Source organism: Ostrinia nubilalis, chromosome 16 (assembly GCF_963855985.1).
Source record: "Ostrinia nubilalis chromosome 16, ilOstNubi1.1, whole genome shotgun sequence".
In the NCBI taxonomy this organism is placed as follows: domain Eukaryota; kingdom Metazoa; phylum Arthropoda; class Insecta; order Lepidoptera; family Crambidae; genus Ostrinia; species Ostrinia nubilalis.
Genome location: NC_087103.1, coordinates 8,224,255 through 8,251,759, shown reverse-complemented (window position 1 = coordinate 8,251,759; position 27,505 = coordinate 8,224,255). Strand labels below are relative to the sequence as shown.

Here is a 27,505-nt window from a genome sequence, read left to right as displayed (position 1 = left end):
ATCACAATTATAGTCCAGTGAAGTCCGACACCTTTACTTTTCATTGTCGCTTTAAATTGTAAAAACATAGGTAATTGTCAGTGACATACGATTTAACGGTGTGAAGTAAACCTACTGTATATTACACTCATTTGGATCACCCCACGTGGACATTGAATAATGTATGGCGCCAGAACTAGGCCAGCCGTTTTTGTGGTCAAAGTGGGGAAATTTAATTGGACACTGACTGCAACGTATTGGTTTAGTTCGATAATGAATATTTAGTAAGTACTAGTTTTTTTGTGTTGTGTTGTAAAAGCCGATTAAAGGACATGATGAATGCATTTATGGATTAAGGATGTAACTACGAGTACTTTTATTCTGTTATTCATAGTAACAGAGTTTCTTAAAATGTATGAGAATATTAAATTTTTTTGGTAGCATGATAGTGTTTGTAAGTAGTGTAGGTACCTACTCTTGAGTATTCAATGCAATTTATTAGCATATACTTCAGGCTTCGACAAGAATAAAGTTAATAAAGTGAAGCCAGATTTCCACTCGATCGGATTTCAAAGATATTGATATCGTATATTGAATTTCCTCTCATTGATTTACGAGTAAATTAAAACTCACTTATTTCCTTATCTATGTGTACATAATACTTTTTACCCTGGTTTTTTTAAATGGCAATTTTTTATACACGTTATACTCGTATACACATCATATGCTTGGAAAAAAGTATACGATGCGTGAACCAAGAAGGGCAAAGTATTAATTTGCAATTTTGAAGGTATAAAAATTAAATATCAAATATTTACATAATAATAACAATGAGTCAAACCAGTATAAATAAAAGTTTACATGGAGTAAAAAGTTTCGTGAACTAAATTGCAAGTAAAAAGTTATTTTTTCTGTAAACATTTATACCCCGTAATCCGTATGAAGGTAAAAAGTCTGCCTATTTTCTAAAAAAAATCACAGTAAGCTTAACGCGTGTTCAAGCATGAAAAACAAACGAAAAATTAAATGGAAAAGAAATCCACTTTTGGGATATCACAAAAGGAATGGTCCTGGCGATTATGTCCTAACCGTGACTTGAATAAGGAAGATACTCTTGACACCAGAGATAAGAAAAGCTTCTCACCAAAGGTTTTTAGTATAAAATGTGGAAAGACACACGTAGACGAGAATGTCGTAAATATAATAATGGAGGGATATGTGTGTGCTTTTGTCTGCTTGTAAATATTTTTTTAATATTTCCGTTCGAATCCGAATATCATTTGAGACAGCACATTTTAAAAATTAATATCATAATTTCTTAATAAAAGATTATATTATTTTCTAGTATTTAATAAACTAATTTGTAAAGGTTTAAATTTGAAATAAAAAAAAAAACTTTTGAATTCACTAGAAAACGATGGCAAGCTAAAGGGTTTCAATACGCAGAGTTTTTGATAAATAGTAAATCCCTCTCTCTTACTAAGCTTGTACTTATTTTAAGAGAATCATAATTCCTCACTAATGAGAGTAGCGTTTACAATCCTGTTTACCTTTAATTTCTGGATAAATAAAGAATTCATTGTAGAGGCTTCGAACATCGCGTGTCTGACTAGATTAAGGGAACCGTTTGCTCAAGATAGTACAGTCGACAGCATATCAGACTATCTATTTTTGTTCCAAAATAACCCCTATTACAACTTACATAAGATGCTCTATTATTTACCTTTATATGCCGTCGATAGTACACAGTTCTATTGTGTGATTGTTACATTAATAAGAAAGCTCGTTCCGCTCCAGTCTGAGTCATTACAAAAATAATTCACTGGAAAATTACACAGTTTTGTGGCTGAAAGGTTGTTTCCAAAACTTTTAAGGAAGAGAACTTGTTTGAAAAGCTGTATTTTGCTCTAAATTCTGTCCTACTTATTGTATTTCTACAATGTAAAAGAACCCATTAAGAAATGTAAGAGATTTTTTTATGGTAATTGTCCCGTTCGTTCGGGTAGTTACGGAAATATTCTCACATATCGTTCCCATCGCTGCAACTCCTGTGCAGTCAGGATCTACAGCTTGGACGCCAATAAAACTCAACCAGTGATGGGGTTGTTGGGGTATTTGTTGACTTCTTCTTGCTACAATATATTGACTGGATCAAAAGTATACATTTTATTTTTCTAACTAAACAATCTGAGTTAAGTTTATTCGTTATGTCGAAGCTGGATTATGTAAACAAGGACTCTAGAAAATTGAGAATAAAATTTCAGATTTGCCGAAATTTGAGCGCGTCAAAATTATGAAATCTCAGATTTTGGTAGCAGAATCCTAAGTATTCGTTACGCATCACTTGTTCCTTATATCTCATTCAAATCTGGGGCTTTTATCGGCGTGCCTCTGACATACCAATCGGATTTGGATTCCCTGAGCGATTTACTTACGTCGGAAATTAAATGGTTTGCTCTTATTTTTCGATTGCTACCCTATTTGGAAAAAGATTTTTAATAATATCGAACATTACCATCTCTTTTACTCTACACGGGGTAAGGTTTAGAGTGAAAAAGACAAAAAAGGTGATAAATTGAAATTGCGTCGCAGAGGAGCCCTTGTGATTTATATCGTGCGATAAAGATCAATTGAGTTATGTATAAATCACTTTCGAAATACATTTAATTTTATGGAGATGTCTAAACGATGACAGATCGGCAGATAGAACATTTTTTATTTTATATTAGAAAGACCAGGGTTTACAAAATTATATCTGAAACAGGGAATCGTAGTGGATAGTGTAGTGTTTTTTAGTGTAACCCCAGAAGTTAAAAGCCTATTTGGGGTGGGTAAAATAAGGATTATTTACATCAAAGTTTTTTTTAATCCACTTTTTTATCTTATTGAGAATGTCAGAGACGTCGAACGAGTTTGGGCATCCCACAAGGAAAGGAGGTTAGTTTAATACAAACGTTGATTTTTCATTTCTTAGACAACATGCTTGTTAAGAAAATGTTTGTTTAAACAAGCCTTCGTTACCCTAGCTACTCGTATCCAGATTACATTTCCACAAAAACAAACAAAATAGGCGAAAAAGGAGGAAAACGGTTATCCTGAAACACTCCCCATTAATGCAGTTAAGGTTTGTTGTAATTAGACTTAGACATGGAACAGCTACTCGGAAAAACATTACGGTAACACGTTACGTATGGTTATTTGATAATGTTACCAGAATTTCGGTCTTTTTGTACAGAATACTTAATGCTTTTTCAATTTCCTGATAATTGCCGTTGAATCCCAGAGGTATTTTTTTAACTACCTATACCTAAAGCCCCGAGTGATAGTCACGAAGCTTAATCTATAACGAATATTACATAGTAAGTTTATAAATGTATGAAATCGAACTTACGCCCGTATTCACAAACATTATGAGGTCTCACAGTGCGAGTGGAGGACTCACAGTGTCACACACGAACCAATCGCAGAGCTCTATTAAACGCTGTTGTTCGATTTGCTGCTTTACGCAAGCATCATTTGTGAATACGGGTGTCCTTATGGTGCAATCTTCTACTTAAAAATCTATTTCAGATCGTTAGTGTCGCTAAAACTCAGACTGGGGACATCGCATGAATAAAATAACCAAACATCTACACGTCTTATAATAATGAGGCTAAAATATCACAAGCACATGGTAGTACTAAGAATATAATTTGCAAAGAGCAAAATGACAAAAAAAGAAGGTCGCACTCCAAATTTTTGTGTAAAGAAATGTTACTTTATTTAACTCAACACACAATAGCGCTTTAGACCCAAAAGGTATAGAGATAAATGATAAAATATCTTGAAGCGACGTTACTTAGGTGCGTATAAAGGAATCTTCTGAATCATTACGAACAGAATATGGGAAAAAAGAAAAAACCATTCGTCTTCATAAATGAAATACCTATGTCGTGAGTCGTGATGGCTCTGGTAATTCATTTTGTATTGTATTGAAAAAAGCAATAAATACAGATACTTTCTAATTTTCCTGTATAACTCGAGTAGGTACAATAAAATCACGTTAAAATAAAAAAAAAAGATTTTCTATTCACAAAGGATACAAAAATTTTTAGATACAATAAGACAGTTACTAAACAGCCCCCTTTCGAGAGACTAGTGTCTAAACTGGGGTACGAGTAATTCCCATGTCACAAGGTCGCCAGACCCTCAACTTGCTCTTTAAATGTTATATTATTTTTTAGTCTTGTATATTAGATCGTCGCCCGATCGTTAAAATGGCCTCGTCATGATGATTTTATAAATCTAGAGTTGTACAAATGAAATTGTACGGAAGCCTCTTAAAATGAGTACAATGCAAACCATTTTTAAAGAATAAAATTTCAAAAAAGTTTTTTTGCCTTGACTTTCATATAAGTTGTGTTGGACCTATTCGTACACTTGTTTTTTGTTTATCTACAACGAGGAAGCTCTTGGCCACTATCTCACCTGATGTTAAATGATGATCAGGCCGAAGGTGGAAGCGAGCTTACCTAACCCGGAATCCTCAACCACGGAGGAACTGGCTATCTTACATCTAAGTGCCGGAACACAATTGGTGACAGACTTAATTAAGATGGTGGTAGCTAGCCAGGCGGGCTTAGAACAAGCCCTACCACCAACCAAACCGAACAGAAAAATAGCCCCCACTGGGAATCGAACCCGGGACCTCTGCGTCTGAAGCAGGCGCTCTTACCGCTAGACCACAGAAGCGGTTATTTGTACGGAACCTCTTTACATGGGCACAACTCAAACTTGTCATATTTTTAAATAGCCATACCTACCAATTATCGGGAGTGGCTTCGTTACTTAGTTACACATACACAAAAAGATCGCCCTAAATAGCCCTTGGCTGACCTAGTTCGTCATTTTATCGGATCGATTTACCGTTTTCAGTAGTGTTGGGGGTTCGATTCTTGGTAATAATAAATGGGGTACGTTAAACCACAAGTTAAACCTAACAAAACATATTTGTTTATTGTCATAAGAAACCACTGTCCAGTATTCTTTAGAGAGGACAGATTGTTTTTATCATAAATGGAATTGTTGACCTAGACTAACTTATTGTAAATTTTTAATTACTTACCGTAGCAGACAATATTTATTTTATGTTATCAGCCGTAGCAATTTTGTCCCTGTTTTCCTAGGATTACGGAAAATTATTATTTTCTTTCATCAAGAAAATTCAAATCAAATCAAATCAAATCAAATTAGTTTATTGCAATTGTAGGTACATATCATACATTGATGGATCTTAAATTTAAACGTAAAATTGTTCAGCTACAATTTGCCAAGCAGATGGCGTGCAATATACATATAAATGGTTACTTAATACTAATTAACTAATTTACTTAAAACCTGTTCATTTTATAATTTTACATGCAAACATTTAATTTTTATGATCACATTTTTAAATTGTCCAGGAGGAATTCGTTAATGGAGTAGTATGCCTTCTCAACCAGAAAGTGAAATAATGCATTTTTAAAGGAAATTAATTCTTCTTTATTTCTTATGTTGTCCGGTAACTTATTGAAAATACGTGGTGCCATACCCGTGACATTTTTCGTGAACAAAGCAGTCTTATGTGTTTTCGAGCATATTTTGTTTTTATGACGTTTACTATTTAATGTCTCAAATAACGATAAGTTCTTTTTAACGAAAAGACAGATTTCCTGTATATAAATACACGGCAGAGTCAGCAGTTTCAATGACCTAAAGTGTGGTAGACAACTATCGGTTGGTCGCAATTTGCATAGAGCTCGAACACATTTCTTTTGTGCTCTGAAGACTGTTTCTCTATCCGTGGAGTTACCCCAGAAGATGATTCCGTAACGGATCGTTGATACGACATATGCGTGGTATGCTATTAAAACAGTGGGTTGATTAACGAGTCGGGCAAGTCTATATAAAGCATATGAATATTTGTTTAGCTTTTTGCACACTGTTTCTGTCTGAAATTTCCATGTCAAATTATTATCCACCCAAAGACCTAGGAACTTTGTTTTGTCGGTTTCTTCTATTTTTGTGTGTTTAAATTTAATGTCCAGATTTAGTTTATTTGTGTTTTGTTTAAATGTCATGATATGCGTCTTACTTAAATTTATTTTAATATTATTTGAAATAAGCCATTCAATTACATTGGAAAGTGTCATATTTATGTCAGATTTGTAGGATTCTAATTTATCTCCAGTAAATAATATTGTACTATCGTCAGCAAATAAGGTCATTGAGTAATCTGTAACTTTAGGCATGTCATTAATGTAAATCAAGAAAAGTAATGGTCCAAGGATACTTCCTTGGGGGACTCCATACTTTACCAGTTTTCTTTCAGAACAAAAACATTTTTCTATTTTTGATTTAGGACAAATTTTAGTGATACTGGTTATTTGGTGTCTGTTAGTTAAATAAGACGTCAAAAAATCCAGCATATTACCTCTTATACCATAAAGCTCTAATTTTTTTTGCAGAATGACATGATCCACGTGATCAAAGGCTTTAGTCATGTCCATATATACTGCTGTGACGGGCAATTTCCTATCCATGCAAGTAAGTACTTGGTTAATCAAGACGACTTAAATTAATTTTAGTAAGTTTGTTATAGGCAATGGTTGGCAATCGAAAAGCACTTAACAGTATCGATATAATTAAACAAGCAAATTGTCGATACCTTGGCAGCATGAATTTTTGAATTTATAACAAGGATACGATAACAAGCCGTCAGCTGTTGGTGACGTCACGGAATTTTGGAAATTAGGTAGTTTAGAGTTATTAACGACGTCCTAAACAAGTAACAAAACAAGAACAGTTGGTTATCCTTTTACTTATTTATAAGTAACTAGCGGCCGCCCGCGACTTCGTACGCGTGGACCTCGTTTTACTCCATTAGGGGTGGAGTTTCATAAAATCCGCTCTTAGCATCTATAGCATTTTAAATTTCAACTCTCTTAATTTAAACACATAGGACTTTCATAATATAAACTTCCAACCCTCCTTTTATCTCCTTAGCCCCCGTAGTTGATTTCTAATGATACATTTTCAGTATATGTACCACCACCACCACCACCATTTCAGCCATAGGACGTCCACTGCTGAACATAGGCCTCCCCCAATGCTTTCCATGTTGATCGATTGGAAGCGGTCTGCGTCCAGCGCTTCCCTGCTACCTTTACGATGTCGTCGGTCCACCTTGTAGGTGGAAGTCCCACGCTACATTTTCCGGTACGCGGCCTCCATTCCAGAACCATTCTGCCCCATCGGCCATCAGTTCTGCGTACTATGTGTCCTGCCCATTGCCACTTCAGCTTGCTAATCCGTCGGGCTATGTCAGCGACTTTGGTTCGTTTACGGATCTCCTCATTTCTGATTCGATCTCGCAAAGAAACACCAAGCATAGCCCTCTTCATAGCACGCTGTGCAACTGAGCTTCTGTATAAGGCCTATAGTGAGAGGCCACGTTTCCGAGCCATAAGTTATCACTGGTAACACACATTGATTATACACTCTAGTCTTCAGGCATTGAGGTATTTTGGACGAAAAGATGTTGCGTAGTTTCCCGAACGCTGCCCAGCCGAGTTGGATTCGACGATTGACCTCCTTCTCGAAATTGGACCTACCTAGCTGGATCGTTTGTCCGAGGTAGACATACCTACTTGTCGACAATCTCGAGAATTGAGCTCCCAACTGAAACTGGGTAGGGCGCAACATGGACATTCGACATAAGCTTCATTTTGTCCATGTTCATCCTCAGGCCTACCTGTTGGGAAAATCGATTAAGGTCTTCGAGCATTGTGCCAAGATCTTCCAACGATTCTGCCATGACCACAATATCGTCGGCAAACCGATGTGTACACAGTACCACAGTGTACCGAACAGTATATGTACACCTCCACAATATCTAGAGATCATAGTGAGCATACATTTTAACTTTCAAGTCTCTTACTTTAAAAACCGAGGACTGCAATACAAACTTTTAACCCTCTTTTTAACTCCCATAAGGGTTGAATTTTGCAAAATTTCGTCTTAGTTACTACCTACGTTCTAAAAGGAGGTGTATTCCACTTTCTGGCTGATCAAAGCCAGGTGATCAAAGTGGACTTACAGCGACAATTTAGTGTCCTTTGAATTTATTCTGTGCCTTTGATCACCCACGGATACGATGTCCTGGGTGACCCAAGTGGACTCTAGTTAAATTATTATTTTAGTGTCCTTTGATCATCTACAAACAAATCACACCTCCTCTGAATAGTCACATGTCCAACTGTTATACTACATATTTTGTTTTGTAACATTTTTGATATTTTCTAAAAACCGCAATAAACAAATTGGACATGTATGTGACAATTCAGAGGTATGATTTATTTATAGGTGATCAAAGAACACTAAAAAAAATAATTTAACTGGATAATAATAATTTAAAAATAATTTCGTTTGCCTCCTATCACATAAAAAAAAAACTGGAGTCCACTTTGATCATCTTGGTGATCAAAGCCAGGTGGAATAGACCATTAACCCCTATGAGAACTCTTTTGAGACTTGTAGTTTCTGAGACTTCGTCACTTAGTCATTCAATGACCTTTCTTTCTACTAAAATTATACGTACCTATAGTAATTATCATTAAAATCAAATAAGTAAGGACCTACCAACCTAAGTAATTAAAATAAAGACCCTACCAAAAAATTAACAAATTACATACAGAAAACAAAAACGAAGTAATTCTTATCCTATTTAACTACAATCGCCTACGCGCCCATCCCATTCGTCCGCCGCTGAACCGTACCCTAATATTCATCTCGGTAGATGGCGGCACTTAATAAGAATTTGCAAGGAAGTTTGTAAAAAGTCACTAATTAACACTTTGATTTGCTCGTTTAACACAGTGAATGATTCAAATAGGTACATACAGTGAATGGTTCAATTACATAAAATATCTTAATTTATTAAATTTTCAGTATTATTTACGAACAGCGTTATTTATAGTATAGCCCGACCAGGAACATAAAAACCCTCGCCATGTTGCGGAAAACTAATGGTACTAATTTCTTTTAATGGCAACAGTAACTGAAAACTTCATTGACATGTCACCTTGCATGTCAGTCTATTGCTGTCAAAGTGTAAACAAACTTTATTTTAAATGTGTGCAATTGATTTTGTTAATTAAATTGCTAAAATCTTTTTATAGTCGTGAAAGAAAAGTGGTTCACAATGTGTTAAAGAATTTGTCGAAGATAAATACTAAGGGTTCGGACAATATTTTCATTGAATAATGTTTCCGACAAAGGTTGTCAAATTGACTGACATGTTTATCGTATAGTACAGTCCACTATGAAAATTAGCTGTGGTTTGTTTCAACTACCTATTTTAAAGTTTTTTGTCACCTTCTAAGTGTTGAATTTTATGGAATGGGAAAGAAGTACCAAGTTTGAAGCGTTCATGACCAGACATTGCAGTTCAATATTCAAGTTCTGAATTTGATTATTGATGAATAATAAAATAAATCCTACTAGCTCGATTGATGGTTTCATTTAATTTATTTTAACCAGGTTACCTATAATAATATTTTTTCGTTAATTTATGAAAATATCAAATTAGCTCGTAATCCTGAATCCTGATACATAAAGTTAGCCTATTAATTTAACACAGGTACGACTGTACTCAGTGTTGCACTATCAAACGCGATTGACGCGCCTCTATGCCAGGGTTTTTATGTTCCTGGTCAGGCTATACATGTAATATTTAGTTACTAATTTACTAATGATGTCGATAGATGGCGTTTGACAGCTTTGCCTTCATGAATATTTACGTACCTCAAAAATTTTTGTCAGGCGCAAGAAGATTTTAACCAATGACGATAGATGGCGCTTGTCCACGTCTTATGAAAATCCCAAATATTTTACGGGACCCTACTTTTTTCCGAAATAAAATTTAGCCTATGTTACTCGTGAGTTATGTAGCTTTCGAATGGTGAAAGAATTTATAAATTCGGTCCAGTAGTTTTTGAGCCTATCCATTACAACTAAACAAACAAACAAACAAACAAACAAAGTTTTCCTCTTTATAATATTAGTGTAGATGTAGATAAAAAATGTAGTAAAAACTTGTGAGTAACTCGTATGCCTGCGAAAGGATTACGACTTTAATAATAAATGAACACGAGATTTTTAAGCTAAGCTATGTTCTTGAAAGAATTTTTAAAATCCAGACTTCAAAACTCATCTTTCACTGTTTCACAACCACATAAATCTTAAATATTTGTAGAGCTTTACCATATCAAAGACTGTATACGTAAGATACTGAAAGGATTTTCCCTTATACTCCTAAAAAGGATTGGACCTCCCTTGATTTACTAACTCGGCAGATAAATTGCCTGATGCGCGATTCTTTGGTGAACGAAATTTGAATGTGAATGAGCCTTTCAAGTATTCGAGTTCTTTAGGTGATCCTTAATCTCTAAGAAATATAGTCTACATTGGGCCCATTTTTTACTCTGACTCGCGATAAATATCTGTAGTTACTATAGTCAAGATTTGGCTAAATTGAATTTGTTATTCTGACTAAAATTCAGTACACCGAACGGACCGTTTAAGGTTAGTGTAATTTGTACTATAAAAGTCATAAATAAAGCAGTCTCTAGTCAGTATTTGTTGCAAAATATTAGAAATATTAGAAATACATAATATGATGACGAAACAGTTACACCATAATATACGTTCTTCAATTTTAAAGGTAACCTCTAATCAAAACTACAAAAACTATCGTATTTCCCCTCATTCCGTTCATTAATTTTAATGTACACGCTTTTAAAGGGATCTTAATTAAATTATAATCTCTACCCGTAATTAGAATAATTAAAATCAAGCGCAGTAGATATTAATTAACGTGCGACGGAGCCGGCCTCATCAGTCAAGCTTTAAACGTAACTCTGATTATCTTTGGGGCGGGTCACTGTCTATGCTTTAATAGTTGCGTTGCCTAACTTGCACTTTGCTTCTGCTTTGCTGCTTGTCTAGTATAGATGCTGGCCTTCCTTATCCGCATCACTGCGGGTGAGGAGGCGAATGGTCTTGAGGGAGAGCGCAACGGTCGTGAAGATCCTCAAGGCAAGACTGAAGGATTGTCCTGCACGTGGTTGCCGCCCTGCTATTGGTCTAATTCCTTATGAAATAGACGTAACGGAAACCTTCTGTCGGAGTACCGCCGGGATGTCGAGGTCATGTCCTTGCGTGTCTATCATCAAAAAGACGATGGTAGATGGTAGAATGACCTCCTGCACCTAGGTCACACCCTGAGGGTCCATTCTCAGGGGGCAGGCCTGATGCCACCGGGATGCAGAAATCGGGCAGCTCATCTTGAAGGGTGCTGGGGAGCCAATGGCGTGGTATACCCCCAAGAAAAAGCGCTGTAACCTGATGATAGATGAGTCATAGCAGCGAACTTTTATAGGGACCGCTGCTGAAACAAAAGTCCTAAGCTACCGAATCAATGGCGGTATAACCATTAACCAACCAGAGGTTGAGGAGGCGCGGGCGGCCTTGGATGGACACAGAAAGGACCCAACCGAACAGTGGCGGTATAACCACAACCGGCTACCACAAGCCATGCGATGGAAAATCTGAGCAAAAAGTGTGGCAGTGGTGCTAGGGGAGGCATCACGGGTTTCAAAAATATCCCCAATAACCAACATGAGCGCAAAGGCAAAAATTGATTTACCCCAGGAGGGTACCAGCAAGGCTGGAGAATCCCTCCCTGAGCATCGCTCAGGCTGCCCTACGTATTCTGGGGGGGGCAAGCAATTGCGTGTTGGAGGAGCTGCAGGAGGCAGCAGGGGCCAGACCAAATTGGGAGGGCCAAAGGTCCCGAAAGGGATAAAGGCACCGAAAGGTGAAGTGGAGGGCGCACCAGGTGCAGGGAGTGGGGTGGCACCGTCGGGGAATGCTCCCCACATGGGGCGGGCACCTAAGCGGAGCGCTGAGAACCCACGGGGTCTCGTTGTGCGAAGCGAGGGCGGCCTGAACCAGGGGGGCGGCTCTGGCAGTGTGGCTCCATACAGTGCACCACCCGAGCAGCGACTGCCTGATGTGCGTGAGGCGCTAGGGCCGCAGGGTAACACCAGTGGCACTGCGCTTAATGCAGCGGAGGGCGGCGATCTGCAGGGGAGAAGGAGGCGCAAAAAGCGGTCGGGATGCCAGAGGAGGGTGAAGGCTGAGTTGCGGAGGCAACAGGCTGAGGACGCCACCTCAACGGCAGACCGGATTAAAAGGGCGAGGGAGATCAGCGGAGAGAGCCAAGTGTTGGTCAGCGCCAAGCGTGCTAAGACTGAGGAAACTCAGTCCTATGCCGCGGCTCTGAACATCTATAAGATGGCGATCACCGCTAAGGACTTTCCAGGGACCTGGCTAGGCGAGGAGGAGTATCTGGCGCTTCAGGGTATCATTTTTGATAAACTGGAGATCACGCCGGATCCCATCCCCGTCGTCAGCATGGGAAACCTGAAGTCAGGAGCGATTCTCTTCAGGTGTGAGGGGGAGAGCTCAATGAAGTGGCTTCGCACACTTGATGGCACTGCCGTCAATGGTGTGGAGCTTAGGGTGGTGGATGCTAAGAACCTCCCAAAGCCGGTGAAGATGGCCTGGAAATCCAGGAACGTCACGAGGCAGGACACAGGGCGGGTCATGAGGTTGCTGCAGAGGTTGCATCCGAGCCTGAAGACCTCGAACTGGAGCATTGTTGGCTCCACTGTAGAGGGGATGACGGTCAGGAGAATCGTCCTGATGGACGAGGCCTCTGCGGCGTACATCAAAGACCGCCAGTACATCCTGAACACTGGGATTGACCGGAGCATCTTCAAGCTTCTCGAGTACGATGTAAGGCGTGGGGATGAACCGGTCAGTGCCAGTGTGACGGCTGAACAGCGTGGGGATGCGGTGGCGGTCCCGGAAGACTGCCCGCGGACAGAGGAGCAGGCCTTGGAACCAATAGCGGGACCTAGTGCGAGTGAAGGGCTATCCGGAGGGACTGGGGGTGCGGGGGAGAAGCTGGTGGTAGATGAACCTGCTGCCGCTCTGTCTCCCGCATCCATAGGCTCGCTGGAGGCCATAGCTGACCTGGACCTGGGACGGTCCTCGCCGCTGGAGTATGATATCTCCGCGGATGAGGAGACCGAGCTCGGGGACAGAATTTGACGTCTGCAGCTCTCTTCGGGGGTTTAAGGTGCGTTCAAATTAATCTGCATCACTGCAAAGCGGCGACTGCCATCATGGCACGAGAGCTCAAGGTCAAAAGATATGATATCGCCTTAATCCAAGAGCCCTACCTGTACAAAGGTGAGGTGAAAGGACTCGGCGGCACAGGTGGAATATTAATATATAATTGTTCTACTAATGATACAAGGACTTGCATTTATGTCAGAAATGGGATAAGTGCGATTCCTCTATCCAGGTTTTCTTACAGGGATCTCACAGCAGTGAAGATCCAAAGGGAGGGGGATTTGCGAGGAGTGATAGTGGCATCGGCATATCTCCCATATGAAAAGGCAGATCCTGTGTCAAGGCAAATGCAGGATCTGATACAACACGGCAACCAAGAAGATCTAGAAACCATCATTGGCTGCGATGCGAATGCTCATCATGTTGTGTGGGGCAGCTCAAACAACAACGCCAGAGGAGAGAGGTTACTGGATTTTCTGGTGAGTTCTGAAACACATATTATTAACAAGGGTAACAAACCTACATTCTTCAATGCCCGGAGGGCAGAGGTGATTGACCTGACGCTTGCATGTAAGAAGGCAGTCCGGAAAATCACTAACTGGTATGTTTCGGACGAGATATCATTGTCTGACCATAACTATATATGCTTTAAGTATAATGCTCCTATAAGAAAAGACGCAATTAAAAGAAGGAATCCCAGGAACACTGATTGGGAAGACTTCAAACGGGACCTAAGGACGGAACTTAGTGAACCAAAATGCAAACTCAACTCTGTGCTTGAAATAGAGTTTGACGCTGATCGAATTACCAATGCCTTGAAGACTGCCTGGAGGGATAACTGCCCGGAACGTGAGGCGGGATCGAAGAAACTTCCATGGTGGACCAAGGAAATAGCCCTCTTACGAAGGGAGACAAGAAAGGCATTCAATATAGCAAGAGCTAGGAATGACTTTACAGAGTATAGAAGAGCACTGACGGAGTATAGCAAAGCGGTGCGAAAGGCAAAGAGGAAGGCATGGAGGGATCATTGTGAGATGATCAACTCAGTTCCCGAGGGCATGAGACTAACAAAGGCCATGTCAACAACCAAAGCGAACCCACTCACTACAGTATGGAGTGAGAGGGGGGGATATACGGAAGCAGGCAAAGATACGTTGAAAACAATGATAGCAACGCACTTTCCTGAATCACAGGTCCTAAACGATGATCAAGATCCAATCAGCGTGGAGGAACAAAATAGAAAAACAAACAAGCTCGACTGGGTTACGGCTAAGAGAGTAGTGGATGAGACTAAGGTGAGATGGGCAATCGGGAGCTTTGAACCATACAAGGCACCAGGCCCAGATTCGATCTACCCAATTCTCTTGCAGCAAGGAATCTCCATTCTGACTCCTCATCTATGCAGGTTATACAAGGCCTGCATAGCATTTGGATACATACCTAAGGTATGGAGAGAAGTCAAAGTGATCTTTATACCTAAACCAGGTAGACCGGATTACAACGACCCTAAGGCATATAGGCCAATAAGTCTACAATCTTTTCTTCTCAAATCGCTTGAAAAACTTGTAGATAAGTACATAAGACAAGGACCACTAAAAAGATTTCCTCTACATGAGCTTCAATGTGCATACCAGGCAGGGAAATCTACAGAAACTGCGCTACACTATGTAACCGGCAGGGCGGAGGCGGCTCTTGAGAGTAGGGAGGTTACTGTTGGGACATTTGTCGACATAGAGGGGGCATTTGACCGCACTACCTTCTGCTCTATAGGAGCTGCTGCTTCTGACCACGGGGTACCACTACCTCTATGCCGGTGGATAGACTGTATGCTTAAAGGCAGGATTATTCAATCAGAACTGCAAGGAGAGTGCATGAGTGTAAGGACTGTCAAGGGCTGCCCGCAAGGGGGGGTACTCTCACCCTTGCTATGGAGCCTGGTCGTGGACTCACTACTTGTGAAACTAAACAAAGGACCACTCTACACGGTTGGATATGCAGATGATTTGGTAATTATGGTAAGGGGCAAGTTCCCAACTATTGTGACAGACATCATGCAAAGAGCCCTCAACACACTGGAAGAGTGGTGTGACAAAAACCACCTCTCGGTGAATCCGGGAAAAACGAATGCTATTGCATTTACAAAAATGAGAAATACAACAGGGCTAGGACATCTCTACCTTTATGGTAAGCAAATAACCTGGACCAATGAAGTGAAATATCTAGGGGTAATCCTAGATAAGGAACTTACATGGCGTAAACACCAAGATACGGTCATAGCTAAGGCTATGAGAGTGCTGGGAATGTGTCGTGGTGCATACGGGAAGGCATGGGGACTTAGTCCCAGAGTGATGAGGTGGATCTATATAACTATGGTGAGACCAATAATACTTTATGGCAGCATTGTCTGGTGGCCTAGAATTAGGTTACAGACGTGCAGAACGGCACTGGGCAAATTGCAAAGAACTGCATGCCTAGCAATAACGAGTGCGTTTAGAACTACGCCAACTGCAGCATTGGAAATTATTCTGGGATTGCCCCCACTGCACTTGGCGCTAGAAGTAGATGCAAGGAAGGCGCTGCACAGACTGAAGGGGGCGGGACTTTGGAGTACATCCAAACCTTGCACCAAGCACACAAGGATGGGGAGCGATCCTCAATTAGATGCAATAATGGACATGGGTTGTGATACAATGCAGCCTAGGTACATGTTTAGCAAGGATTTTAAAGTGTCTATACCAACAAGGGAAGACTGGAAAAGAGGACCAAAACGTCAACAAGACAGCCTGATCTGGTATACTGATGGCTCCAAGATGAACTCAGGAACAGGAGCGGGCGTCTACTCCAAACAATCTGAGCACAGTGAAAGCTTAGGGAGGTTTGCAACAGTGTTTCAAGCTGAAACCTATGCTATAATCATGTGCGCAGTAAGGAATATAGAACAGGCGCATAAAAAGCGTGACATTTACATATTAAGTGACAGTCAGGCAGCACTCAAAGCCATTGCCTCAGTGAGGGTTGGATCCAGACTCGTTTTGGAGGCAATCTTGGCACTGAATAAACTTGGAAGGCACAACAGGGTGACCCTCATGTGGGTACCTGGACATACTGGAATCGAAGGCAATGAGAGAGCCGACAGTCTAGCGAGACAAGGGTCAGAGGCGGCACCTATTGGGCCAGAGCCGATAGTGCCCTTATCTATAAGCACTGTACACATGGCCATGGGGCAATATACATCCAGGAAGCACAGAGCTGAATGGGAAAGCTCGAACGGCATGAGCCACTCCAAACTATTCCTAGTTGGAAACACAAGATCATGGGAAAAGCTCATACTCAATGGAAACAGAAGGCAAGCCCGAGTGATCACGGGTGCGCTAACAGGACACTACACTACAAACCACATGCTCCACAAAATGGGCCTAACTACGGATGACAGCTGTCGAGCATGTGGAGAACATGCGGAGTCCATGAAACACCTACTCTGCGAATGTGACGCGCTAGCTAGAACTAGAATGGGTCTCCTGGGGTCGGCTTATCCGACGCCAGAAGAATATAGGTCCTTCTCACCCAAGCACTTGATCCACTATATGGATAGGATCTTTGTGGATGAGGGGGGATAAAGGTATAGGGAAGCACAAAGGATCCCAATGGGTCGACGTGCACTGCGCCCATGCGCGGCCCTAAAATAAGATAAGATAAGATAACTCTGATTAAATCTTTGGCGAATTTCTGATTGCACAAATTACTAATAGTCCCGTTAGCCTCTCATGGTAAGCTAAATAAGCTTGTGTTACGAGTGGGCTCACCACAATAGTCGAGCGGCGGTGGGATTCAAACCCGCGTTCCTCGGATCTCGAGTCGGCCACTCCGACCCCTTCACCGTTCGGCTATCGTGGCTATAAATTAATTAATCGTGTAATTTGGAGACACTGAGTCATCATCGTCATCATTTCAGCCACAGGACGTATACTGCTGAACATAAGCCTCCCTCAATGACTTCCACATCGCACGGTTGGTAGCGGCCTGCATCCAGCGCCTTCCTGCTACCTTTTTCAGGTCAACGGACCACCTTGTGGGTGGACTGGACATCCCACGCTGCTTTTTCCGGTACGTGGCCTCCACTCCAGAACCTTGCTGCCCCATCATCGGCCGTCAGTTCTGCGTACTATTTGCCCTGCCCATTGCCACTTCAGCTTGCTAATCCATTCATTGAGTATCGCATTACAAAATTAGTAGACAAATCCTAACTTGATTTTATATCCACGAATAGATTTTTGTTAAAAAATTAACTGTATTTCCAAACCCTTTGTAATGGTAATAGAGCCTATTATTTTTCAGAACACTTCAAAGGCCGAAAAACCATTTAGATTGTCATTTATATTTCAAAAAGTGGATGGTCGAAAAATGCCCGAAGCAATTTTCGTAGAGCCAAATTATCGTTGAAGGAATTTAAGAGATTTTTCGTCATCATCTCTATTACCATTCAAAAATTTCGATTTTGATAAGCTATCAGAAAATCTTGATTTTTCTTTGGTAGATCTTTTAAATCTTCCTGGAATGGATAGAAATATCTTTTCACGTTAACGTTGTGTGGAACGACAAAATGCATTTTTGCACGTTCTCGAACTAATAGTAAAACGGTATGCTTTGTCCCGTAGAATCCTGCAGTAAAGTTGAATTACCTTTTTGGATCTGTTCTCCGAATCCGTTAACAATTTTGAATGTGTTTGTTTATAACTCAGTCTTATATTTTAGAGCCCTAATGATTAGTGCCTTGTTGTTTTTGATATTTTTGACGCTGAAATTCGAGAATAATATATCAATTACTTAAATAAATCAGCTTTTAAGGAATGAATTTGTTTCTAAAAATACTTTAAATATACTTTTACTGTAATATTTTAATTGATGTAAAACGTCATGAAACACGTAAGCCATTTCGTGCTACACCTCTATTTATTTAGAAATAATCACTGTGCACAAAGTGTGTTTATTTTCAACCGACTTCAAAAAAGGAGGAGGTTCTCAATTCGACCCGTATGTTTTTTTTTTTTTTTTTTTTCTATGTTTGTTACGCGATAACTCCGCCAATTATGAACCGATTTGAACAAATCTTTTTTCGGCGTATAGGTAATACCTCAAGGGTGGTCCCATTTAAATTTAATAATAGAAAAAACAACCCCCAAGGGTGGAAAATTGGGGATGAACTTTTCTATACGCAATATCTCCGCCGATTATAAATCAATTTGAACGATTATTTTTTTGTTGAATAGGTATTATCAAAAGGGTGGTTTCATGCGAATTTGAAGAAAATATTTCACCCCCAAGGGTGGAAAATTGGGGATGAACTTTTTTATACGCAATATTTTTAATTTTTAGTTTTTTTTTGTGTTCACGCATTTGAAGTCGGTTTTATTTTTTTTAAAAGTTAATTATTTAATACGAAAATATCTTGAATATGCATCTGCTACCTTAGGAAACTCAACCTACAACCTATTTTTGTCAGGTCACAGTGACGCAGAATCTTTTGCTTTGATTTAAAAGAGTAAAACTTAGACTATAATCGTCTCTCTCAGATATGCCGTTCTCCGTGGTGAGTGATAGAAATAGACAGCTTTTTAAAAGTCGATATCGTTTTTGCAAAGTAGCCCCCTTTAGGTCTTTTCTAATTTTTGTAAATTCTTAACTGCAACCCTCTCTTTCATACATTTCATCTTACATGGCGAGTGATAGAAATAGGTAGGTTTTTGTGCGTCGATATGGTTTCGCGAAGTAGGCCCCTACAGGTCCTTTTCAATTTTTGTCGCCTCGTCTCTTTGAGATGGAGGGGACTTGACACTTTGCTGGATGTGGGTTCCTATGCTAACTCTGGTGAATATTTAATGGAATTTCTGAGCTGATTTAGGTCTGCGTCTTAGTAAATATGTATACTTGAGCTAGAGTACACATTATTTAAGTAATTTTTTAGCTGAAATTAGAGCTGAAAAAGCTCATGGTTGTAAAAGTTATCCAATTGATTATCAAGTGGGATATGCTGGAGATAGTTTCCGATATTTTTAAGTAGGTAAAATGCTCTGGGATTTCCCAGGTGGTGGGAAAATATTTACCTGGCAATTGAGTACTATCTAATCACATAGAGGTAGATAATTATTATAAGGACGCAGTAAAATGCATCTGAATACATCACAAACATCTGTAAAATTATTAATACACCAAATACAATACCGAAGTTGAATCCAGAATAAGTTTCAATTACTCTACGCACAGGATTTGCCTTAATTTTAATGACACATGAAATGTCAACATGTTCGTAATATTGGTGCCCATGACCTTTAAAAATAGCTTATTTGTCCTAAATTTACAGATTCTCTGAAGCAATTACATTTATGAATAAATTTCATCCACATGACATTTTAATTCAAAGAAATTCCACACAATACAGCCTAAATTAAGAGTCGACTACACGGAACCAAGACTTTCATATGTCACGAGGGTCGGACGTTTTCCGTTTGCACTGAGTAAGATAAGCCAGTATGCTGGTACAGTCAGCTTCAAATAGTTCGTGACACCCAAAGTAGCCAAAAAGTTCGCAACATGTCTTTGTTACAATGAGGGCTATCGTTTTAGCGCTCACCAGTTAGCGCCACTGTAGAGTAAGGTCCTGTCACTTGCTAGTAGCGAAGACAGTGGCACCAACTGGTGAGCGCTAAAGTGGTAGGAGGACTATCGCATTTGCACTCATCAAGATGGCGCCACTGTAGAGTAAGGTCCTGTCAATCGCCAGGGGTGCCAACTGTTAAGTATAAAAACGATGGCCCTCATTGAAAGAAGGTTGTGTTATCAACTTTTTGGCCACTCTGGGTGTCACGAACTATTTGACGCTGACTGTACAAGTGTAAATTATCTTCTATACTAAAAAAGTATGTTACGTTTGCAAAAATCATCGCGAAATAAAGGTCTGCAAAAGATTACTCATTCTCGATTTGCTGTCCAAAGATTTTACTCTGATCTTTCTTTCGTTTCTGAAAAGGTCTAGATGAAAACTGAATCATTCAACTACACATTTTTAGCAGCCATCGCGGATTGTAGAGAACTTTTTTCCTTTCAATTTCATAAAATTGAAGCCACTGCGAAAAGCCTTTTAGTTTTTACTGAACCGTGTACCACAGAATGAATTCCGAATAAAACACAAAACACTCGAATATTTGTGTTGGATTTTTTATGTACCACAAAATTTACGATGAATAAAAGGATTTTTTTCACGGTACAGTACCACTAGTACGAAAAACTTTCGAGTTCAAGACGAGGACGAATTTTTGTACGTTTCGAGTTCGAACTCGAAACGTTCATTCTTGTTTTACTAAGGATTTTTAACTTTCTAACTTCTTTCGTCGGCACGCAAGGCCAAGGAACTTGACAAGCTTCTTTCGACGAGTCATAGAGTATTTTACAAGTTTTTTTTTATTTAACATGGAATGGTGTGTTCCGTCCGAAACATGCTGCGTTATTTTAAGATGTTATAAAATTTAAAAAAATAAGTTACAAAGATGAATAATGCTCATAACGCCTCATTAATTGTTTATACGTTTTTGTTTGTTTAATATGTAAGTATTTAAAACCATTATTATTTATTACCAATCAATATTTATATTGTTGGGTAAACAAATTTCGGAACATCTTTCGTCTTGTTAATGTAGCTGGCAAGCAAAGCGGCGTTATGAATAAGTTGCTATAGAAACAATGTTCTGTTGATTGTCACTTGTGTCATAGAAAATATAGATGACCCACGCTGAACTGTCCCACCAAACTCAATGACAGGGGGGCGCTACCATCGTTCAACTATATGGTTTCCAACATGGCAAAAATCGGAACCAGCGGTCCGGTATTGACGGTGGCGCCCCACTGTCAATGTCATGCATAGGACAGTTCAGTATTTTGGAACTATAAAAAGAGCTATCTATTGTGTATTCCTACTGTTGTAATAAATTAATTTCGTTGACAAATCTATCTTCTATTTTTCTACTGTAAAATCACACTCAGCCACACGCTCACACACGTCTGACAGTGACAAGACAAGGGATTTTTCTTGTTTTGACGTATTTTCTAACCTCTTAGAATGTTATTAGAAGTCGTAATAAAGCTATGTTTTTAAGTAAATAAAGACCATATTAACGATGTTAACATGATGAGACATCGGTAAGTAAATTAAATTAGCAAGTGAAAAGATTTTTAGTTAAATCATGTAGTTAAATATGTATATTGTAATTCTATCTTGTTTTAGATTTTATGGAATGGAGGAGAAGATTTAACAGCTAGAAATTAACAAAAATCCTGCAAGAGCATCGAGATCTCGCTTTTGGCGAGTGGAAGTCCAAAGGCAAAGTGCAGCGGTTTGCAGTTCTTAGCCTTACTTTTTTGGACCTAACAGGACAGGAAAAGAATAGTCAAAGGTATGTTGATTGTAATAATTGAATCTTTATTATTTAAGTAGGTACCTATGCATTCTCTAGACAAACTGAAATGTTATGCCCTTTCATATTGATTGTTAGGATGGCAAGTTAAATTAGTATTTAGTTAACATTACTTTTTCTTTTACAGAGGAAACCCGTAGCCAGATGATAATATATGAAACCATGAGCAGCCAGCCATTGAAACTCTCAGCAATTTGAATAACAATTTTGATTATTACCAATCATGTATCATACCTATTAATAGAAAATTAAAACTGTTAGGTACCTACCTATGTTTTAATTGAAATTCAAAATATTGTTTAATGTTTTATAAGTATTTATTAAATAAATTGTCACACATATATTTTGTTTTAATCCCATTAATGTCTATTTGCCCGCAAGTGTTGATGGTATTTCTTAAGTGTGCCCAGGAACCTTGGTCCTATTACTTATTCTGTGCCGGAGCTGGATCTTTGTAAGGTTTGGGTAGGGTAGGTACCTGTAATGATTAATAAATGTTGATGAGTAGAATACTATAACATTAATTTTATAGTTATTAGTTTAGGTAAATAAGTTTATTAAGATCTAAAACTTTCTGGCTAAAACACTTACGAGCAAAGGTATGGAATCACCCTGTTGTGTTTTGTTCTGTATGATCTTAAGAACTGAATGCATGTGTACATTTGTATAAAATAGTTCATGGATAAATCTTATGTAGGCATGAGTACCTACCTACTTCTCCGAGTATGTTGGGGGTATTGAGAGCATTGGTTAAGTAATTCCAAATGCTTCTTCATACCATCAGTGCCTTGGTATGAACTGGATGCATCTTAATGCATAGCACATAATATAACCTGTAATAATTATTATCTATCAAAGGACAAAGAAATCATGTGGTATGTAGAGTACACAGAATGTATGAATAAATTATGTACTTGCCTTGTGTTCCAAGGACACTCTTTTTGTTGCCATAAGACTATCTTTCCGGCAATTTGTCACATAAGTAGGTATCTACTAAAATGCAGGTTTATTGACTTTGAGGCGGTATCGCTGCAACAACCACAACATCAGGATTTAAGTTTTTCCTTATTATGTTGCCCTATTAGATATGAAATAAACAAACATTAGGAAAAATGTCCACAAAATATATTTTTTTACTCACTGTTGGGATGCTTCCTAATCTCATAACTTAAAGCATCTAAACAATCTAAATGATGCCAAACAAGGAAATAAATTCGCCGACCACAATAATCTCCACATTTAAGCCTCAAAAACACGTAAAATTTTTATCAACGTAACCTTCTCACAACAAAATTGACAGTGACACAACATTCGATGATTTCAACGACAACGAAACGACGTTGAGTGTCAAAATTAGGTTCGTGCTACGTTATTTCATACAAAATCCATTTTTCGTCACGCCTAGTATTTGAACTCGATACGAAAGAAAATCGAAAGTTTTTCTTACTAGGTGTTTTTTTTCTTTTTATGACCTATAGGGGGCGCTGTTTAATTTTTCATACAAAATTTTTCGATGGCACTTTGAATACGCAAAAGAAACGAACTCGAAAGTTTTTCGTGCTAGAGGTACTGTTGTCAAAGGTCAAACCAAAAGTAGATTTAAACGAAACTTAAAATACTATGTTGGCTAGTTTATTTCATAAAGCATTGTTGTTTATCTTCTCTGAAAAAATAAACAAAATGAACAAAAAACCATTTCAAAATGAAGATATTACGTGTTTAATGCCTTGATAAGGAACATGGAGTTAGAGTGATGAATTGGATTAATCTGATATAGCTATAAACTGATGTACCTATATTGGTAAAGATAACGTTGTTAGAACCTTACAGTTCTTTTATTTTTAATTGTTTTACTGGTTTTATTACCATTAATGACTGTATTTTATAAATAACAATTAATCAATAAGTCAATGCAATATTGTAGGAATATAACACAAAAAACAAAATAATTCAATTTTTAGTCGCAGTTGATTAACAAAATAATAACTGAAAACAAACCATTTAATAAAATCAATGCGGTTCCTTATCTACTTAGCTTTCCATCTACCTAAATGGTTCCTTAATTGTATTGACTTCTTAGTTGGGACTTTTCTGGTGACAGGGGAAAATTGCTGGGACCCTTCCGTAAGTTTAGTTCTGGAAGTTTCTTAAGCCTCCGCAGCTTAGATATAATTAAAGAGATAAAAGGATCAGAACAGTATCTTTCTGAGAAATTGGATCCGAGATGCCGATAAAATGTTATTACCTATTTCAATAGCTTTTACCTACATAATTGCTGATGTATTTACCACTTTAAAGGATATTGAACAAGACTCAAAGATGCAGTGTATATTACAAGCTTTTTACAAGCTTTATTTATTACCTACAAGCTTTTTTTATTATTATTACAAGCTTTATATTGACTTCACTTGTTAGTATGTGTGGGACAAATCTTGCAACTGAAATTAAGACCAGTTCTCCTCAACCGATTGAGCTGAAATTTGGTATACTTATGTAAGTACGATGACAATGCAATGTTATGGTACCATTGAGCTGGTCTGATGATGGAGTCAGGAGGTGGCCATAGGAACTTCTAAAGGAAACGGCGGAATTGCATCGAATTTGGGTTCGTTGGATTTGTCTTTTTGAGCACTTTAGTGCTAGATAATGTCCAGGGTCCTGATGATAGATTCGGGAGGTGCCCATAGGAACTCCTAAACAAAACGACGGAAACTCATCGAGTTTGGGTTCGTTGGATTCGTCTTCCCGAGCACTTTGGTGCTAAATGATGACCGCCCAGGTTTGAGATACAACTAAGAAGCGTAAAATAAAATTATAAAAAAAGCCTTTTTAAAAACAAGCTTTATTCTGAAATGCAGTTGTACTAAATCGAAAAAAATAATTGTATGTAATGTTCAAATAATTTCGAAAGCTTGTAGCGCAAACAGAAAAAAGAAGAATAAATTCAATGCGCGATACAAGCCTTCGAAATTATTTGAACATTGCATTTGAACATTTAGTACAACTGCATTTCAGAATCAATCTTGTTTTTAAAAAGGTTTTTTTTATTATAATTTTATTTTAATGTTAACTCCAAATCAATCTGGTCAATTTTAACAAAATAGTCTTAAAAAAGAAATTATTCAAGATACACAATTGCACAAAAAAATCCAAGATAATGTATTTTAAATCTTATTGCACATCCTAGATGTCCTAGAGAGATGTCAAAAGAATGAATGTAGGGAGTTGGAAAAATTATACGTCTTGAAGTAAACTCGAGACACTCTACTGTATATCCATTAAGGACATTTCTTGCTGTACCAGTCTTATCTCACATCTTACTAATGTATGATTCGTTTTTCTTGATGTAGTACCTATAGTTGCTATAACTGGGAACATAATTATGATAAATATCATAATTTTAGTATCAGAATACTCAGAACTCTAGTGTAAAAGCAAAATACAAGAGTGCTTACAAAATCTTAAAATAAATACTTACATGAGTGCAGGCAGATACCTACGGAGGCAGAGTCAAAAAATCTATTCGCTTTGAGAATAAACGAACGGAATGCATCCATTTTGCACAGTGAACCACAAAAGCCTTTGTGGGTTCAAGCAATTAAAGCGAAAAATAGAGATATCAACGCTAAGAGAAAACTGTTGCATGACAACGAATATTTTGTCGGAACAAAAAATATAATAACCACTTTTTAATGACCACAGTGTAGCTAATAACTTTACTAATTACTGTAGGACTGCAGTATTGCTGAACTATTACAAAGAGATATTGTAAGCTGTGGCGCTCGTTTCAGTGGAGCACCTCAGGGCATTCTTTTATAGCCACCATTGTTTTATGCAGCGGGTTTCCGCAGTTTTAAGTGATGCTTTTGACATTAATTCAATAGTCAAAGTATTTCGAAGCATTGCAATGACACAGACTATTATGTAACACTGTGATAAAATATGTTTATTGATGTTCTAAAGTAGGTAATTAACAATATTGTACTTTAAAAAATGCATCTTAGGCGTGTGGTGACACACAGGACAATAACAGGTTCTTGTGATTGTCTATACGTAATAAGCAACGAATTTGAGATTGTTTAGATTTTAGATTCTAGATAACAGCATTTTCTAGTTAAAAACACTCCGAGTTTACTCAACAGGAAAACTTTACTCCAAATTCTTTTGAACTTCGTGATTTACTCCACAATTGCGAAACCTTCCTCAATTAAGATGAGAATTAAGATCAACAAAGAAAATTAAGCTTGTTACCAGCTTCATGTAAAAATATTAAAATTTTCACCGCCGATGATGAAAGGCGTTTTCACGTGAACTAAAATTCATAAACAATCTTGTTAGCGTGAACGAAATATTTTCTGAACACCAGTATTTTACGCTCTGCTTCACACATTTCACGTCTCGCCTCTGATGGCGGAACGTTGAGGAATTCCTATGACTTTATTTTACCGTGTAAAAATTTAAGTGGATTACCGTGTAGGGGATGAAGGTGTGATGTATACTTACTGAATATTTTGGCTCCTGAAGTCAGCTGTTTTAAAGAAAAGTTTGGAATTTGGACGAAGAAGATATGTTCTGCACTGCTCCATCTGCAAAACCTTCATCATCTTATCTTTCTTACGAGGGCTATTTGACCTGAACTGATGGTTTTTATCAAACAGCTAAGTCATAAACAGTTAATGTTGACATAATACTTTTTAAGTCATACGTATATCATAGTCGTCGTTTAGATTTGCGGGTACCTACCGCACCAAGCTCTGCTTAATTTGAGTAAATTGATATACAGTGTGAGTCACGTTAAAGTGTACATATGAAAACAGGTGAAACTAGACTTATTTTTATCGACAAAAAAGAGGTCAAATTTTTTTTGAGATTTTTTTTAAATTTTTTATAGAATTTTTTTTCTTCCATTTACTTATTGTGAAGAAAACGTAATAACTTTTAAACTAAGAGGTATATCCTGATAAAATAAAAACAGTAATAATGCTAAATAACAGGCAATACTAAAAAAATACACAAAATACTCAGAAAATGCCAACAAATAATAAAAAAATGATACTTTTTGAAAAAAATCTGCTTTTAAGTTCGTGTTTTTTTGGTTATTTGATAATTTTTTCAAAAAAATGCCCCTATAACAGGTGATTTTTATTACTTTGTATTATTCTCTATCGTATTACCTTTGTAAAACCAAAAATCGCATGTCTCTATCCCTATCACAACGTTTGCAATGATCGTTTGAACTAAGCCTCTCCGGGCGCGCCATTCTACGCTTCGTTAACAACGAAACTGAAAATGGCTCTAGATTTGTAATTTTGATAAAGACAAGTTAGATTTCAAATAAAAACAAAAGATTTCGAAGTAAAATAAGCATTTCAGTTAAAATTAAAATTGTCCCTACCTGTAGCGGAGAATAATGTTGTGGCAGGCCTTTGTTCAAACGATCATAGCAAATGTTGTGATAGGGATAGAGACATGCAATTTTTGGTTTTACAAAGGTAATACGATAGAGAATAATACAAAGTAATAAAAACTACCTGTTATAGGGGCATTTTTTTGAGAAATTTATCAAATAACCAAAAAAACACGAAATTAAAAGCAGATTTTTTTCAAAAAGTATAATTTTTTATTATTTGTTGGCATTTTCAGGGTATTTTATGTATTTTTTAGTATTGTCTGTTATTTAGCATTATTACTGTTTTTATTTTATCAGGATATACCCCTTAGTTTAAAAGTTATTACGTTTTCTTTACAATAAGTAATTGGAAGAAAAAAAAATCTATAAAAAATTAAAAAAAAATCTAAAAAAAATTTTGACCTCTTTTTTGCCGATAAAAATAGGTCTA

General features: G+C 37.9%; 1 protein-coding gene and 2 long non-coding RNA genes across 3 annotated transcripts; 2 read left to right on the top strand and 1 right to left on the bottom strand.

Moving 5' to 3' along the window:
• The first annotated feature begins 11,676 nt into the window (after positions 1-11,676).
• On the top strand, positions 11,677-13,578 carry LOC135079476 (uncharacterized). The gene is made up of 2 exons (XM_063974134.1): positions 11,677-13,204; positions 13,445-13,578. Exon 1 carries the CDS (start codon positions 11,677-11,679, stop codon positions 13,174-13,176), a length of 1,500 nt encoding a protein of 499 aa, XP_063830204.1. The 3' UTR covers positions 13,177-13,204; positions 13,445-13,578.
• A 7,767-nt stretch (positions 13,579-21,345) lies between these two features.
• On the top strand, positions 21,346-21,923 carry LOC135079342 (uncharacterized). The gene is made up of 3 exons (XR_010258783.1): positions 21,346-21,390; positions 21,476-21,644; positions 21,793-21,923. It is a non-coding gene; the product is annotated as an uncharacterized LOC135079342 (long non-coding RNA).
• A 17-nt stretch (positions 21,924-21,940) lies between these two features.
• On the bottom strand, positions 21,941-22,870 carry LOC135079341 (uncharacterized). The gene is made up of 3 exons (XR_010258782.1): positions 22,584-22,870; positions 22,377-22,498; positions 21,941-22,143 (listed from the first exon to the last, which is right to left on the bottom strand). It is a non-coding gene; the product is annotated as an uncharacterized LOC135079341 (long non-coding RNA).
• Positions 22,871-27,505: the final 4,635 nt, after the last annotated feature.